The sequence below is a fragment of the Mustela erminea genome, chromosome 13 (genome assembly GCF_009829155.1).
Source record: "Mustela erminea isolate mMusErm1 chromosome 13, mMusErm1.Pri, whole genome shotgun sequence".
Lineage (NCBI taxonomy): Eukaryota > Metazoa > Chordata > Mammalia > Carnivora > Mustelidae > Mustela > Mustela erminea.
The window spans coordinates 56,892,387-56,910,933 of NC_045626.1; the positions used below are offsets into that span (position 1 = coordinate 56,892,387).

The 18,547-nt window shown below is 34.5% G+C and overlaps 1 protein-coding gene across 12 annotated transcripts in view; it reads left to right on the plus strand.

The window, feature by feature from the left end:
• The window catches only part of PTPRM (protein tyrosine phosphatase receptor type M), a 761,675-nt gene that overhangs the window by 450,972 nt on the left and 292,156 nt on the right, over positions 1-18,547 (plus strand). For all 12 annotated transcript variants that reach the window (XM_032310611.1, XM_032310612.1, XM_032310613.1 and 9 more), the window contains 2 exons: positions 10,720-11,028; positions 17,938-18,047. In XM_032310611.1, the coding sequence (XP_032166502.1) occupies positions 10,720-11,028; positions 17,938-18,047 (419 nt within the window). The remainder of the gene's footprint in view (positions 1-10,719; positions 11,029-17,937; positions 18,048-18,547) is intronic.

Sequence of the window (18,547 nt, forward strand, 5' to 3'; positions counted from 1 at the left end):
CAGAATAAGAATTTCCAGCTCTATCATATATTAGCATTCTAGGCAACTCCATGCTTGTTCTTTCAACAATATCACTGTTTCATCCTGGTAGCTTGTAAATAACTCTTGATATCTGATTGAACATGTTACTCTACTCCATTCTTGGTCAGGGGTGTTATGGCTATATTTGGGGGCGTTGGCTCTGTATTTATTTTAGAATCAACTCATCAAGTTTCTCAAAACTAATTAGATTTTGATTGAACTTGCATTGATTCCAGTGATTATTTTAGGGAGGACAAGTAGCTTTACAATACTGAGTCTTACTATTCATGACCAGGATTTAGATCTGCAGTTCTTTTGATTCTCATCAATGATTTTCAGTACATTTTTAAATTTTATTATTGTTCATTTGTAAGATTTGTTCCTGAGTCACCTATATATCTTGGTCTTGTTCTAAGTCTTACCTTTTTTTAAAATTGGTATTCCAGTTTGTTATTGATGTATTTCTTTTCTTTTTTTTTTTTTAAAGATTTTATTTATTTATTTGACAGAGATCACAAGTTGGCAAAGAGGCAGGGAGAGGGAGAGAGGAGGAAGCAGGCTCCCCGCTGAGCAGAGAGCCTGATGCGGGGCTTGATCTCATGACCCTGAGATCATGACCTGAGCTGAAGGATGAGGCTTTAACCCACTGAGCCAACCAGTCCTCCCAGTTTGTTACTGATGTATTTCTATACAAAGGATTTTAACAGTAATTTATATTTAGCCACTTTGCTAAATACTTGCTGCTTCTTAGAATTTGTAGAGCCTGTGCAGGTGTCAACATGTATGTTGTGTATAATTAGATTTTTGTTCTTTCCTTTTAAAATTTTAGATATTTTATTTCCTACCATACAGTCTAGAACCAGCTAGACTCCTAGCTACTAGGAAAGTAGCTTGCATCCTTGTGCTGCTCCGTAATGTGTTTTCATTCAGAACAATGTTTGCTAATTAGGTGTGTGAGATTTCATGTTCTCGATTTGCCAAAAGTGTTTCCTCTTATGAATGGACATTTTAACAAATACACTTTCTGCATTTATTAAAACTATCATATGGTTTTTCTTCTTTAATTTGTTGATGTGGTGAATTACATTTATAGACTTTTTATGTTAAACCATCCTAATTAATCTAACTTGGTCATGCAGTATTGTCAGTTTTATATAGATATATGTGTGTATATATATATACACACACATATATATATATATGCATGTATGTGTGTATGTGTATATATATATGGATTTGAATATTTTGTTCACAATTGATTCATTGATGCATGAATGAGATATGTTGCTCACACACGTTATCCTTGTTTGGTTTTATATTAAGCTATCAATTATTTTACATATTCTAAAGCTGTCTATCTTATTGGGTGCATAAGAATTTATAATTGTTGTATCTTCTTATCTTTTTGATGAACTGAAACTGTTATTACTATGTAATAATTCTGTGTGTCCCTTAATGCAACTATTCTGTTTCATATGTTTAATATTTTCTAATAACCTTTTTTATATGCTTTCACTTTCAAATTTCCATGTACATATGACTTACATTTATTTCTTATAACAACATATAGCAAAACACTGATTTCACATTGAGTGTAATTCTCTGGATCTTTTAAGTGAGAAGGTTCCATTTACATTTATTGTGATTTGTAATATATTTGGACATGTTTCTACCAACAAGTAGAATTACTTGTATTAGTATTTGACTTGGTTTTTTTCCCCTCTGTATTAGATTTTTAAGAATTACTATTCCTTACTGTTGCAAAATATCACTCTACTGCTATTTGTATAGTGTTACCATAGAAAATATGACATGCAGACTTTAAAAAGTCTATACTTAATATCTTAAATCTCTTTCCAATGATGTAAGGGTCTTGAACTATTCTGACTCTGAACACTGTCTTCCCTACTTATATTATTCTTTATTGTCAGTAGTTAAATTCCATGCTATTTTCTAAAACCTCTCAAATTAGACATTATTACTATTTTATGTATACAGACTTAGATTATTTTTTGCTCATCTCATATCTCTTAGCATGTCAGATCTTCCTTCGAACATCAGTTTTATTTCTTTCTGACGTTTATCCCTTAATGTAGATTATTGGTAGTAAACTCACATGGTTTTGATTCTTTGAAATCAACTTTATTTTACATTTTGTTTCACTAGTATGAAATTATAAGTTGACATGTTTTCTCTCAGCACTTTTGATGTTTTGTTCCCATTTTCTGCTTTCCATGGATAATGTTGAGAAAACTTCTGTCAATCTAATTGCTATGACTTTATAAGTGATATGTCTTTTCTCTCCTGATATTTGTAAGATTTCTCTTTGATTTGGTTATCTATATTTAACTACACTATCTAATTGTGGACTTAATTTAATTTACCTTCTTTTTGTATATGTTATATGTTCTTTATATTTTATCTGATATCTTTTGTTGGCTCTGGAAATTTCTCAGACATTCTGTCTTCGGATAGCTTGCCTCTTCTCTATTCTCTCTGTTCTCCTCCTGGAATACCCACTAGAAACAAGTTAGACCTTCAAATTCCGTTCTGCCTCTCTCTTTTCTATTTTTCTACCACTTTCCAGTTTCCAGTTCTCTGCATTGCATTCTAGTTAATTTCCTCTGATCTATCTTCTAGTTCATCAATTTTCTCTTAAGTTGTGTCTAATCTTGTTGTTTTATCCATACTTTGAGTTTTTGTGATATTTTAATTTGTTATTCATAAAAGTAATACTTAGTTGCTTTTAAAATCCAACTGGCTATTCTTCATGATGGCATGCTCATTTTGGTGATTACAGTTTTAAATTTGAAAGTGTGACTCAAAATTTATATTCTTCATCTGACAATCTTGGGGGTCTAAATCTCTTGTTTCCTGTTTCTGCTGATTCTTACTGGTGAATATGTATGTTTCTTGTTTTTTTTGTGTGTGTGTGTGATCTCTGCTAATGAGCTTGTATTTAGCTGTCTTAATCTCTGAAAACAGGAGATCTAATTTAAGGATGATCTTGTTTAGAAATTTGTGTTTGTGTCTCTTGGGATCCAAGAGATTTCACTATTGACTATCACTATTGACTATGGATGTTTTATCTACTTCCAAGGATCTAGGATTAACCTTGAACTAGATGTTTAGCTGCCCTGTGCTGCTCTGGGCCCAAGGATTAGTCTTTAGATTGCAAAGCTGAGGTCTGCAATCCTATCATTTTATTTTATTTTAAGTAAGGAACATGATGTAAGGTACCAATGGAGATACATCATGGTCTATGCAATAAAAAATATATAGGTACATATACATATTTGTGTGTGTGTAAGTATATAATATAAAATGTAATATACATTAAAATATACATAAATATAGAAGGTATATTTGTGTCTTAAGCTGGATCTAGTTCTGTTGAAATAGGAGAGTACTTTATGAAGGGCCATTTGATATGCCATTTGATGTAATCAGAAAACAATGCTAATTTTAGGAATGTATTCCTAAAATGTATTATCCATCAATTTATCAATTTATCTAATTCTCTATTTGGTGAATTTGAATTTTTTATTTTTACACATACACATAATATGATATAGGGAATGGTAATTGGGAGAGATTCCTTACATAAACACTTGTCAAACACTATAGCCGAAGAAAAATCGTTCTGTATATAATAAATTTCCATTTCAAAGTTTATGTCAAATAAATGATACAGTTCATGAAATGGTCTTAGATTAGACTTTGCTTATTTACATTTTATTGGAACCAGTACCAATAATTCAAGATCACTCCTCAGGAGCAGGTTTTAGATTTACAGTCTTGAAATAGAATCTCACTGGGGGAAAGGATCATCTGAATGTTGCTTTCCTTTTGGAGAGCAATTTGACATTATCTAGTACACTTGAAGACATGCAGACTCTACAGGCCAACAGTCCCACATTTTATGTTCACCCAAGGAAAGTTGTCTAAGGGATATATAAACAGCGATGCTCCTTGTACACTGGTTGAAATAGTCTGTCCCTAAATGAAGGAAAGTATAAGTAAACTATGGTTCATTTGCTTAATGGAATTCTGTGCACCCATTAAAATGATAACTAGATTTATATTTTTCAATTTGACTGGCATTGAATGAATTCTCAAGTTGCAAAGAATGGTAGCATTTATGTAAAATTATAAGCATCACATATATGTGTAATGAAAATATAAAAACATGTCTGGGAATGAAATATAATAACTTTGGAATTGCTTTTAGGAAAGTGGAAAGAATTAATAATCAGTAATATTTTATTTCTTTAATAAAAACTGGTCTGAAGCAAAACACAAAATGTTAACATTTGATATTAGTAGGGACACAGGTGATTGCTTTATTTGGTACTTTTCAATGTGTTTCAAAGGTTTTATTACTTAAAATTTCAAAGGCCTTAAAATAATTTCAAAGACCTTAAATTAAAACCACAAAAAGAACATTTTATGTTTACCAGAATAACATCTTTCAACCATTGTGTGACTCTTAGCCTTATTTTGTGCAGTTAACCAATTCAGGCAGAATAAAATATGACAGATGTCATTGCCATTGAATACTTTGTCAATGCCTACATTATTTTACTTCAGAAGTTGTCAACAGTAAAATATTCACTGCTTCTTTTTTTCCACTCACCTTTCAGAAAATTTTACTTAAGAACATTAAGCTAATGGGCGCCTGGGTGGCTCAGTGGGTTAAAGCCTCTGCCTTTGGCTCAGGTCATGATCCCAGGGTCCTGGGATCGAGCCCCACCTCGGGCTCTCTGCTCAGCAGGGGGCCTGCTTTCCCCTCTCTCTCTCTGCCTGCCTCTCTGCCTGCTTGTGATCTCTCTGTCAGGTAGATGGATGAAATCTTTAAAAAAAAAATAAAATTAAAATAAAAAATAAAATTAAAAAATTGCTTAAAAAATATTATCCAGGGGGTGCTTGGGTGGCAGAGTTGGTTAAGCATCCAACACTTTGGCTCAGGTCATGATCTTAATGTCATGAGATCAAACCCAACATTGGTCTCCATGCTCAGTCTGCTTGAGATTCTCTCCCTCTATCCCTCCCATTCATGTTCTCTCTCTCTCTCTCAAATAAATAAATAAATAAATAAAGCTTTACAAAATTAGATTATTCTGAAACACTTGAAGAAATTATCCTAAAAACACGCACATTAGATTAACCAAAGACCTGAGATATATCTCTCTATATATAAATACATATATAGATTGTATATATTATACATATAATATATATGTATATTTTATAGTATATAGTATATACATATACTATATACTTTATTATTTTTTTTTGTAAAAACCAAACAATGCATTTGTCCCCTCTACTTTTTCAGTTCACATGACACCGCAAGAGAATTCTCCTTCCCAGGCTATGAGTGGTTTACTCCTATTTGCACTTTATACAACTTTAGCCTCCTTCCTGGAGGGTCTGTGTTCTCACTTTCGTATGTATCCTAGTCATTTTATTATGTAAGAATCCTTTACATTTTCCCTAAAATGTGAATAGCAGCTCCAGCTTTGTTCTGTGATGAAAATTAAAACAATCAATATAAGTGGATAGTCCATTTTCCAGCAACATGGGATAGTAGGTAACATACTTTTATCAGTTAGGCCAAGTTCAAACCTATACTTGGAAGACACAAGGGACATTATGAAGAGTATGTACATCCTAAACCAAGAAAGAAAGCAGAATGTTTGATTTTGTGTGAGGCTTGACGTTGCTATACTCCCATTCAAATTTATTAAATAGGCCTGTCTTCTCATCTCTTTAATTAGTATTATTTCTGAAATTTATTTTTTTTTATTTAGGAAGAAACTGTCCTTTTTTATAGGATTGTGTGAAATAGTTAAGAAAACTAGACTGCTTTCAAGTACATTTCTTGATTTTAATTATGATACAATCCAAAACAATTCATACAATACCTGTGAAAAAAATATTTTGGTTGAAGAGACTTTTCAAATTCATGTAATTCTTATGGCAACTTTTAATTTATTCAATTTACATCCCAGATATATACATGCCTTTAAGGTAGCATAAATTAAATTTTACAAATTTTATAAATTAAATTTTAAGCCTCACTGACAAAGGGAACTTTTTAAACTCTGGAAAACATTGTCTAGTCCAAAAATTATATCTGTGTCACTTGAAAACAGTGCCACGTGCCTGGAATCCTTGCTGCTTAGTATTGAATGATTGGGTAAGCCAACATAATATTAATTAATCAGGTATTGCTCTGATTTAACTGATGAGTAGAGAAAGCTGTTGTGATTTTATTTGTCTCCTTTTGTGTGACTGATGAGGCAGAAATAGGGTAGCTAAAGGTGCCAAAGGGGGCCCACCAGGCCATTCTGGTTGTGATTCCTTTTATTGTAATAGACCTCTGGATAGTTTGTGAAGAGGGGGGAAAGAGAAACCTGTTAGCAGGAGCATTGGTTGTGATCTGTGTTTTTGATGATCAATGGCAGGGTCCTAAAATTACACCCAGATATCTCTCACAGGTTCTGAAATTGAGTTTCTGAAAAAGCACCATAGTAGTAATAGAAGTAAAGAGCCGAGTTCCAAAGAAATGAGCTGTGAATTGAACCTGCGATGGAAATTGATCCTACCAGTCAGTTTCTGCCCTTATTCATGGGAAAACAGGATTGAGTGTAGAAGAAGCCAGGATCACTGATTAAATAGGATGCAGAAGTGCCAGAGGCTAGAACCGGGCTTGCTGGTCCCTCAGGTCAGGACTGCGACTGTCAGACTTCTCTGCAGGAAACCTGGCTGCAACTGGCAGAAAGGGAACAGAATGAAAAATGCTGCCACCAGCCCGGCAAGCGGTTAAGAACTCCCTGACTAAGCTGCAGGCGAGACAAGCCATGGCGCTCCTCAGGGAGGCTGTTCTAGTCTCTTATCATGAGCCCATAGGCCCAGACCTGGCCGACTGGCCTCATGATTCATGCCAGTGGGGCCTGTCACGAGACCCATTCCAGTGAGGGCCGAGGGGATGAGTGTGAAGACAAACGGCCTTGGAAGCGACTCATGTCCTCAGTAGCATCTCTAGAATTCTGAGGAGAAAGAAGCAGATATCCGACAACGAGTGGTCCTGTGAATATAATTAATTGCCCTGTTAGCTAACCCTAAGAGATTTATTTTGTATGCATCTAATGGTAGTAATACATTCCAAATTTTGTTGACAGTGCTCCCATTCTGCTCCTAGAAATGCAGTATGAGTTGTAATTAGCCGACTGAAATTACACATTTCTGGTTATGAAGTTGCCATTTATTGCTTCCAGTGTGATATATTTCTACAACAGTAGAACAGCCCTTCAAAGTCTGCAAAGATCATCAGTAGAACTCACCAGAGTAAATGTCCCTATGGAATGCCTCATTCACACTTAGTGGTACGCTAATAGAAATGGTTCCAGCATAATCTTTGAAGATAAAGGTACTACAGAACACTAAGATGTAACCATTATAAACCATTTCTGGATCAGAGCTCAATTTGAAGAACAGCAGAAGAGAAGGAAAAAAAGACAATGAAATCAGGCCATTTGCTTGGGATGAGTTGGAAGGATTTTCAGTTTCCCTGAGTCATTGAACTTTGCCTACCAACACTACCCTCAAAGCAGCGTGTTATCACAGGTACTGGTTAATGCATAGCATCCAGTTATGCTATCAGACCTCATTTTCCCATCATGCTTACCTCACTCTTCCCTTCTGGCCCAAGAGAAATGACAGGTCTTCCTCTAAGGTGGACTGTGTTGCCTGCGTCGTGGTATTGATTCAGCTTCTGCCTTAAGCTTTCAACCAGTGGAAGAAGTCATAGAATGATTGGGATAGAATGATGGTCAACGTGGCATTCATCCCTGGCCCCTGTTGATAAGATTTGATCCTGCCATTTTGGTATGGCCATTTAGGAGACACAACAGCACTATACCCTAGTAAAGGCCCACGACGAACATAAGTACAGATATTCTATTTGTAACAACTCTGTAAGATAGTTTTGTTTTGGTTAGCCAGAATCTTGAAGATGCAAGTCAGTGAGCACAAACCTCTTTTTGTGTAAGCTTTAGACTTCATACAGCCGCTATCTCTAGTCTGCTAGTTTCCACTCTTGACAGTAGGGACTCTGGAAACTTGGTAACAGATATGGTTGTTTTGTGCTATCCTTAACTATTTTACTTGGCAAATTTATGTAAAGTTTAAAACAATTTTACCATAATGAAATTTTTAGATATATTAACAGAGAGGAAACTAGCATGCATGTCAAGAAAACTTGAGCAGTAAACAGATAGAACTCCTGGGTTTTTAATTGTGGAATTTCTTTCATGTCTGTATTTCCTTGACTAAAAAGTGCTGAATTGATGCAGGCTTATTTGTGCAGTAGAAAGTAGGTTTCTATGGAAATTAAGGTAGAACAGCATTGTTTAAACTAATATCTGAAATATTTAGTCATTTTATTAGTAAGTAAGATTAATGGAAACCTTGGGAAAATGCATTAGAACACTTCTAATGGATACCTGTGATTAATAAGGAAGCCGGCAAAGAGATGCATGTTAATCTGCTTATGTATAAGGGATCTGGAGCTTATTAAAAGTTTTTGTAAACATTCAACTAATGAAGCATTATATAAAATTAGACATTTCCTTTGCATTGTACAAAGTCACTAGACTTGAAAAAAACTTTCAAGTTATTTCTAAATAACTTATTTATGATATTTCCCCTAACACTAGTAATTTAAATATAAAAAATTGATTTAGTAGTAAGGAACATTCCAGGGTAATTCCACTCAAGATTCCCTGGGGGAGCCTTTGTCTTACTCGTCCTTGGTTCCTAGAGTTATTACAGGATGGAGTAGCATGAATGATCATTATTAACCTCATTTTATGGTTTGAGCAGATATCTGGCAGATAAATCTCATCTTGCATTTAAAAAACCAAAGCATTATTTCAGTTGAAATGTTTTCATTTGTTGGAGGTCACAGGAAAGGGAGTAGTTCTAGGTTCTCTCTACGTCTGAAGAGCAAACCAGGAATTTATGCACAGATGGAAATCAAGAAATGAACTTCAGTAACAATCCAGATAAATTTCCAGTAGCCACAAAGTATAGGGAGGGATGTCTGCCAAAGCTGAACTGGGAACATGGTGTAGATCCCTCTTCTATGGCATGAGAAAGAGAAGAGTCTTCACAACACCTGTGTTCCAAGATTAAAGACATGCAATCTTTACTATATTTTACATTCTTTGGTCATGTTTTAGAAGTTTGGGGTATATTGAATATTCCAATTTCTTTTTATCTGATTTTCTTTTACTTTGGTAAAAGAAAGTAGTGCAGTAGTGAGTTAAAGCAGCATCTCTCATTGTCAGACAGGTATGAATTCATAGCCACAATCAAGCCTGGAGCCAAGTTCTTGAACCAGACTTGGTTGCAATTTTTTTATCTATGTATTGGGAAGAATAGTAGTTGGTTCTTAGGATTGTTTTGAGGAATAAATACTACATATAAAGCAAGTTACACATAATAAATGCACATACAGTAAATGGTAGCTATTATTTCTCAAGTTTTCATGCTGACTTTCCCTTACCAATTATAGATCTCTTTGCATTCATGTCTGATGACCACAATTAAGGAAAGCAAAAAATCAGACTATATGGAATAAGGGTATTTATGGATATCCCAAAACAGAACATTTAAGATCAGATTCTCCCCAAACCCATAAAAGGTAAACTTCTTAGAAAAGTGTGTAGCACATAATAAGTGCTCAGTAAATGTTATGTATTTAATATTACTGTATTTTCATCATCATTAGATATAAAGATATTTAAGCAGCCTATGTATATATTCTTTCTTTTAAACCATTTAAAATGCTTATATTCCCTGCATGCCATTTATGTTTCTAGGCTTGAAACTCTGTATCTGGAGCTTGGGCTCAAGAATAATACTAAGACATTGTCAGGGATAGGAAAGAGCAGTAATTGCATGAAATACTGTACAAATCAAAAGTCACGAAAGGCCTGGAGTCCTGCTCAGAAGTTTATGTTCTCTAATCATTATATTGTTTCATGCTGAATTCTCAAGCTTTTCTCCTATGTTTTCCAATTACATAATTATAAATTAATTTTAAAAGATAAAATATATTTATCAATGAGCATTAAGATTGGTTTCATGTATCAGAGCCTCAGAGGAAAAGAGCCTTAAATAAAAGCACTGTATTTCTCTCTAATGAAAGTTTTGGAAGTAGACAGTTCCAGGATATTACAGTAATTCAGCAGTTATCAGGAACTCTGGATCCTTCCTCATCATTACTTTGAATGGCTAATGTTCAAGTGCTTCCTGGTCCATCATGGTGGCATGAGCAAAAAACATCATATCTTCAATCTACCTAATGGGTAGGAAGATGGGAAAAAAAGATGGTGAGCCTTTCTTCTTATAGATACCTCCCAGAAACTTGTTCTTTATCTCATCTTGTATGCCATTCACCAGAATGTAGGCATATGGCCATATCTCACTGCAGAAGACACTAAAAATTCTAGTCTTAATTCTGGGTGGTGCTATGCCCAGCTAAGCTTTAGGGATTTCATTAATCATGGAAGAAGAGAAGACCAGATACTGGGAATAAGGACGACTCTCTGACATTTGGGCTTCACCGGAACTCTTATAATTCGTTTCTCTTATGTTTTCTTGTTCTCCTTTTCTTTTCTATATTAGATCCCATGCGTGGCCCAAGAAAACTGGAAGTGGTAGAAGTCAAATCTCGACAAATCACTATCCGCTGGGAGCCATTTGGATATAATGTCACTCGCTGCCATAGTTATAATCTCACAGTGCACTACTGTTACCAAGTCGGAGGACAGGAGCAAGTGCGAGAAGAAGTAAGCTGGGACACAGATAATTCACACCCTCAACACACAATCACTAACCTTTCACCGTATACCAATGTCAGTGTGAAACTCATCCTCATGAATCCTGAGGGACGGAAGGAAAGTCAAGAACTCATAGTACAGACGGATGAAGATTGTGAGTACTTTTCAATGATATGTTTGTATGAAATACACATGCCTTCAGAAAAGCAGCTTTTATTTCTTTAAAATTGAGGTCTCTAAAAGGAAAATGAAGGAACTAGTTACTCGGTTGAATAATATAAATGTGCTTCTGGGAACATAAGCATGGCTTTGAAAAGGTAACGGAAGAAAGATGTAGAGGTTTAATTCCTTATGAGTCATATAGTTACCTTTCTATATATAATTATGCTATATTGCTTTAAATAGTTCTTCATTCAAGTTTTATAATCATGTTGGACTTAAGAGTTGCTGCTGGGGTATTATTTATATGAAATGCTTATTTAAATATATTGAAATGGTATTCTGAAACATACTTCATTGTTCATATAAAAATTCAGCTGAAAATAGAGGCTGCCCTTGCTTTTCAGCACAGTGCTGAGAAATTACCTCATTAGGTTGGTGGCCGTGTAATAGATCATACTTTCCCATAGGAACAATATTGTAATTGGATATTACCTCAATAAACAAGGATTTAACAAATCGACAATGCATGTCACCAGAAACTCATCAAAAAAAGCAAATACACAATTGCCATAAACCTCTGAAATAATTTAAAATAGTAAAATTATACATTAAATCCCATAACAAGGATATATGAGTTTTACATTGATTGTACAGGGGACTCCCATGTACAATAACATTTAGATTTGGCACATAAAGTGCAGCAGTAGTGTACCATATATTTGACCTACAATTTATTTGCCAGGCATCACAGGAAGTGACAAAGAACTTGAGAAACCCATCAAATGAATGTACTTACTTATTCCTGGGAAAAAGAGATGTTACACGTTTTTTTTTTTTTCCTTATGCAGCTGATTATGCCATGATCCTTAATTATTGAATATAACATACATTAAATGTTTACAACAATACTCTATTGTACCATTTAAAGAAATAATGAAGTATTTTTGAGTGTTATTACCTATATAACACCCAGCATATTGCTGTGGAAGGAAAACGTGGGAACAGCCAGGATAAATGAGGAGCTGACCCTACAAATTCCTCTTCTCTTTTCTATAGCCCCACAACCTACCTGTGCTGGTTGTTCTCAAATAGTTTTCTTACTGCCATTATTTTTGTAAGGAATATGAATTTGCTACAGGTCACCCCATCAGGCTGAGGCTAGAAGCCCTGTCTCTGTTTCTTTCAGTTCTTCCTTATCTCTCTGAAAAGTGAAAAGAAAGTACCAACATTGTCAGTGGGTCACCTCTGACTCTTCCCTACCCCCATACCCCTGCATTTCTGTGCTTACTTTGGTCCTAACTCCTGCTATTTCTACTCCTAAAATATTAGAGTGTGCTTTTCTCTCCTTTTCCACTACTATATGCAGATCCTCATTGTTTCATGCTGAAATTTCTAGCCTTCCTTGGTGGTTCTAGTTTTACCCCATTCTAATGTTGCCTACACACCCACAAAAACTAATTTTTAAAATACAATTGCATGTCTGTGGTGTTGGTTGTTGTTTCTTCTCCTTCATTTATGATTTTATTTACTCGAGTCCTCTTTCTTCGATGTCAGTTGCAGCAGCATTTTTCTAGGTAAGTCTCCTCTAGCAAGGGAAATAAAAGCAAAATTAAACTTTTGGGACTACATCAAAATAAAAAGCTTCTGCTCAACAAAAGAAACAGTCAAAAAAACCAAAAAGTCAACCTACTGAATGAAAGGAGGTATTTGTAAATGATATATCTGATAAAGGGTTAATATTCAAAATATATAAATAACTTATGCAACGTAAAGAATTTATACAACTCAGTACCAAGAAAACAAATAATCCAATTAAATGGGCAGAAAACCTGAAAGACATTTTTCCAAAGAAGATATACAGGTGGCCAACAGACACATGAAAAGAGGCTCAACATCACTAATCATCAGAGAAATGCAAATTAAAACTAAGAATGGCTAAAATAAAAAACACAAGAAATTACAAGTGTTGGCAAGGATATAGAGAAAAAGGAACCCTCGTGCACTGTTGGTGGGAATGTAAATTGGTGCAGTCCCTGTGAAAAACAGTATAGAGGTTCCTAGAAAAACTTAAAAATAGAAATACCATATGAGGGGCGCCTGGGTGGCTCAGTGGGTTAAGCCGCTGCCTTCGGCTCAGGTCATGATCTCAGAGTTCTGGGATCAAGTCCCGCATCGGGCTCTCTGCTCAGCGGAGAGCCTGCTTCCCTCTCTCTCTCTCTGCCTGCCTCTCCATCTACTTGTGATTTCTCTCTGTCAAATAAATAAATAAAATCTTTAAAAAAAAAAAAAAGAAAGAAATACCATATGATCCAGTAATTTCACGACTGGGTATTTGACCCCCAAAAATGAAAACACTATTCAAAGACATATGCACCCCTATTTTTATAATAATCAAGATGTGTAAGCAACTCAAGTTTCCACATATAGATGGATGATATATGGGATATTATTCAGTTGTAAAATAGAATGAAAGTTTGCCACATGGCATGGATGGACATAAGGGACATAGAGGGTGAAACAAGTTAGAAAAAAACAAACATCATATGATATCATCTATATGTATAATTTAAAAAAATCAAATGAACAAAGGAAAAAAGGGGCAAACCATAAAACAGTCTCTTAAATAAAGAGAACAAACTGATGGTCCCCAGAGGGGATGCGGGTGGGGGGGATGGGTGAAACAAATAAATGGGATTAAAAGTTCACTTACCCTGATGAGCACTGAGAAATGTATATAGAATTGTTGAATCATTGCATTGTTCCCCTAAAACTAATATGACGCGCTCAGTTAGTTATACTTGAATTTAAACAAAATTTAACAATAAAATAAAATACATTTGCATCGTGTCACTCTCTCCACGGAGCTCTCAAGGACTTAATATAAATCTTGACTTTCAAGGTTTTCTCTATTCCTGACTCCTTCTCTAGAACTAGTGGCTTTTCCTCCAGTGCAACTCATTCTGCAAAGATGTCACCCAGACATCAGTGACAATCAAGCCATAGCTCACGCTTCTTCCATTCCAGGCTCTTCCTCAAGGTCTGCTCTCCTGGGCCTCCTGCCCTCCACCTGGCTGCCTCTCACTTCCATCTCCTTTGCTGCCCTCCAAAGGGCTCATCAGCCTTTAGGTCCTTCAAAGAGCTGCCTCCAATGCTTATAGCCTGTAGCACTCTCATCCTTCTGACCTCCTTTGCACCTGATAAGAATTTTTAAATCTCTGGGCTTTAATTTCCTCACTTGAGAAGTGAAAATAGTAACAGTTCTCAACCATATTAGAGTTAGAGGCAATTTACATAGAGAATTCTTTGTAGGTGACAGGGGTGGGAGGGACACTTTAATAAGTGGTCATTATTATTGCTATAATGATTCAAAGCAATTCCTTATGACCTTTCCTTGATCTCTCTCTCTCTGTTACATACAATCTTTTGTCTCTTACCTATAAACTAAAGAGAAAATCCTTCTATTCCTCTGTAACATTAGGCATCATACTGAGTAGGTATCAAAACACTCAAAAGTATTCTGTTAGTCCTTAGATAAAACAATAAAGTTTGTTGATAATCGTCTCATTCGTGTTTAAATCAACAGTAATGTTTTAATCAACAACAGGGGAAGATATAGTCATTTCTAGAGATGAGCAGATCTGTCTTATTCATGAACCCACATGGATGGATCCCCTTACCCCTTTTGGGTTTCAGATTGAGAAAGGACATGAGCTAGGAGTTCTGTTAAGTTCTGTCAAAACTTGAGATCAGAATAACTTATCTTTTTGTTTGTTTAAATTGTCTTGTTATTCCCAGAAGTTGGGGCATGCATAATTTCCAAATAAAAACCCATTATTTTCATTGCACACTGTCATCCAGTTAATTAGAAAACCTTTTATTTCAAATTATATTTCCTAACAACAACAAAGACTTCAAAAAGAGAAAGAGAAAGAAAGACAAAAATAGAATAATTGTCAATACCGAGTTTGAAGAGAAAAGAATGATGAGGTCACTTTATGTTTCTACTATTATAAAAGGCTACAATTCATTGAACCTTGTGAGTTTTACAGTGGTATACTATTTCTATTGAATATTATTTACCTCATGAAAAAATGTGTGGAAAAAAATTGTCTTTTTACTAATGTTAAAGGTATCACAAGAGAGAATATTTGTATGTTACTTAGAGTTTGGATAGTAAAGATGAACTTAGTCCAACTTCTTCATTTTAAACATGAGGAACCTGAGACCCAAGAGGTTCAGTGAATTACCCAAACTAAATAGTTTAGTTACTGAGAAGTCTTAAATGAGAACCCACGCCTGCAATCCAGAATCAGTATTTTTTTTTTCTGCCAAGCTATACTGAGCTCTATTTAAAATAACTATAAAATCCTACATCTACCTCTGTACCCCCTCATCTAAAAAAATGTGGACTACCTGTGAGTGTCCTTTTGCAATTGTAGGCACTCTTTCCAATCTGTGGAGCTCTTACCCACCCTTAAAGGACCATTCATAGCCTCCCATAATCTAAAACTTCAACCCCCTTTTATAACTTTATTGAGATGTATTTACCCATTCATGAGTTGATGAACGTTTGGGTTGTTTATACTTTGGGGCTATTATGAAAATGTTATTAATATTCATGTATAATTTTATATTTGTGTAGAATTTTTTGAGTAGTATATGTTTTCAGTTCTCTTAGGTATGTACCTAGGAGTGAAATTCACAATCTGCATCTATTTGAAGAGCTGCTAGACTATTTTCAAAGGAGATCCTTTGAAATCCTCCTTTGAAAATGTAGGATTTTTATATTCCCTCCATCAGTGTATGCGGATTTCAATTTCTCCACATCTCACCAATACTTATTATCTGCCTTCGGACTATGGCCATTTCAGTGGTGTGAAGGGCTATCTTGTGGTTTTGATTGGCATTTTCCTGCTAGGTGGTGATGTTGAGCATCTTTCCATGTGCTTATAGGCCATTGGTATATCTTTTTTGGAGAACTGTTTATACAGACCCTTTGCCTGTTTTTAATTGGATCATTTGTTTTCTTGTTGGTTTTTAGTAATTTATGTATTTAAGATATAAGCCTCTTGTGAGATACATGATTTGTTAAACTTTTCTTCCATTCTGTGTTGTCTTTTCACTTTCTTGATCGTTCCCTTTGAAGCACAAAGCTTTTCATTTTGATGACATACAGTTTATCTGTATATTTTTTTTGTTGCTTTTGCTCTTGGTGTCCTGTCCAAGAAACTATTGCCTAATCCCAGGTCATGAATATTCACATCTATGTTTTATACTAAGAATTTTGTAGTTTTAGCTCTTACATTGAGCTCTTAATCAATTTTGATACAATCTTTTTATATGGTGTGAGGTAAGAATCCAACTTCATTTTTTCAAATATGAATATCCAGTTGTCCCAGCACCATTTGTATTATCTTCCCTTTAAATTTTCCTGGGCCCTTAATGAAAATCAATTGACTGCAAATGTAGGTTGTACTCTCAGTTCTGCTCCACTAATTTGTATGTTTATCTTTATGTCAGTACCACACAGTCTTGATACTGTAGCTTTGCAGTAAGTTTTGAGAAGTGTGAGTCCTCTCTCACTACTTTATGATTACCCATAGAGTCACCAAAAAATTTGATCATGTACCTTCAAATATATGTATAAGTATGACAGATATACTAGTTTTTAAATAGAATAGACACACTAATATACTAAATTTTGTACGATATGATGCAATGCAAAAACTGAATTTAAGTGAAAATGAGATAAACAATATTTTAAAAATAACATTAATTGTTATTTTATAGAAGATTGGCAGGTAAATTTCCACCTTTCCTTATGTCAATTAGATTTATCTGAAAACTAGTCAAAAGGTGTTGCATATTTCAGGTTTTAAAACCGGCATAAAAATTCCCAAAGTCTTTTGTGTCGTTAATTAATAAAATTTGTTTAAATATTTATTATTACATATTATCTCATCTATATCACATCTTTTTAGAATATCTATTTTGTGTGCATTTTTAACAGATATATTAAATGTCAGTACAATAGTTCGTATCCATTTTCCTTTCACATAATTTTGTCACTTGATATTGTAACTGTAAAATATATGAAAATATAAAATTATAAATATAAAATTCATCTATGATAATGTATATAGCTGTCATTTATACTCATTTTTTGTGTTATATTGTGTGACTATAACAATTTATTAAACCACTCAGTTTGTCCCCAAATTATTATTTTTGTTTAAAAAATTCTATGTCGGTGCACCTGGGTGGCTCAGTGGGTTAAGCCTCTGCCTTCAGCTCAGGTCATGATCTCAGAGTCCTGGGATCGAGCCCCACATCAGGCTCTCTGCTCAGCAGAGAACCTGCTTCCCAATCTCCCTCTCTGCCAGCCTCTCTGCCTACTTATGATCCCTGTCTGTCAAATAAATAAAATATTAAAAAAAAAAGCTATGTTGACATCTTACTATATGTCTCTTGGTACATACATGTAAGAATATTACTAGGAAATCTACCTGGAGGTAGGATTATTGGGGCATATGATACATGCCTCTTTAACTTTACTAAATACTACCAAATTATTTTTCAAAGTGGCTGTACCCATTTCTGCTCTCATGAGCAACGTGTGGGAATCTTATTGCTCTGTATCTTTATTTCTGAAGAATGTAAAAGTTCATTTAAAAGGTGATTACTGAGCTTCGTCTAGTTGATTCAGACTTTAAAAAAAAATGTGATGAGACTATTTTCTTCATAAGGACAGTGTGGCCAAAATGGTTTTAAAAGAAAACTAAGTGTATCTATGGACTATTAAATCTTATATCTCAGTTGAGAGTGAAAAACCTAATATGTCTAGGAAAATCTAATTTGGGGGAGTCTTTCAAACATTTATTGATTTCTCACCCCCTTCTAGTGCCAGGAGCTGTTCCTACTGAATCCATCCAAGGAAGTACTTTTGAAGAGAAGATATTTCTTCAATGGAGAGAACCAATTCAAACATATGGTGTCATCACTTTATACGAGGTAGTATATACATTCATTAGTAATTTAATTTTTCATTATAATTTCTATGATAGCTAAACTGTCTAGTATTTAAAAATGCATAATGGTATCATGTCTTTTAAGAAGTTTAACGCCTTTGATAGCTACAGTGCTTCTTGCATAGAAGCAAAAAAACAAAAAACAAAAACAAAAACAAAAAACAAAAAAAAAACCCTGGTTTTTCAGTTATGTGTCGTTTCAGGAAGTATGCTTATAATGATTTGGATGTTTCTAGACTATATGTTATTATATGTAAAGACACAACACGGTATTTAAAAAAATCACCCATATTAAAAGCATTAAGTATTTTGAAGTGTACATTGATTAGGAGGCAACCACATAGTCTTATTCTTGCTAGCTATAAAATATTTTACTCCTGAATTATAGAAGAACACTGATTATCCAATTAGCAAAGTCAATAGACATTGTCTCAGGGGTAACAATAGAATAATGTCTTTTGGTTTCTTAGTATTAGCAAAACA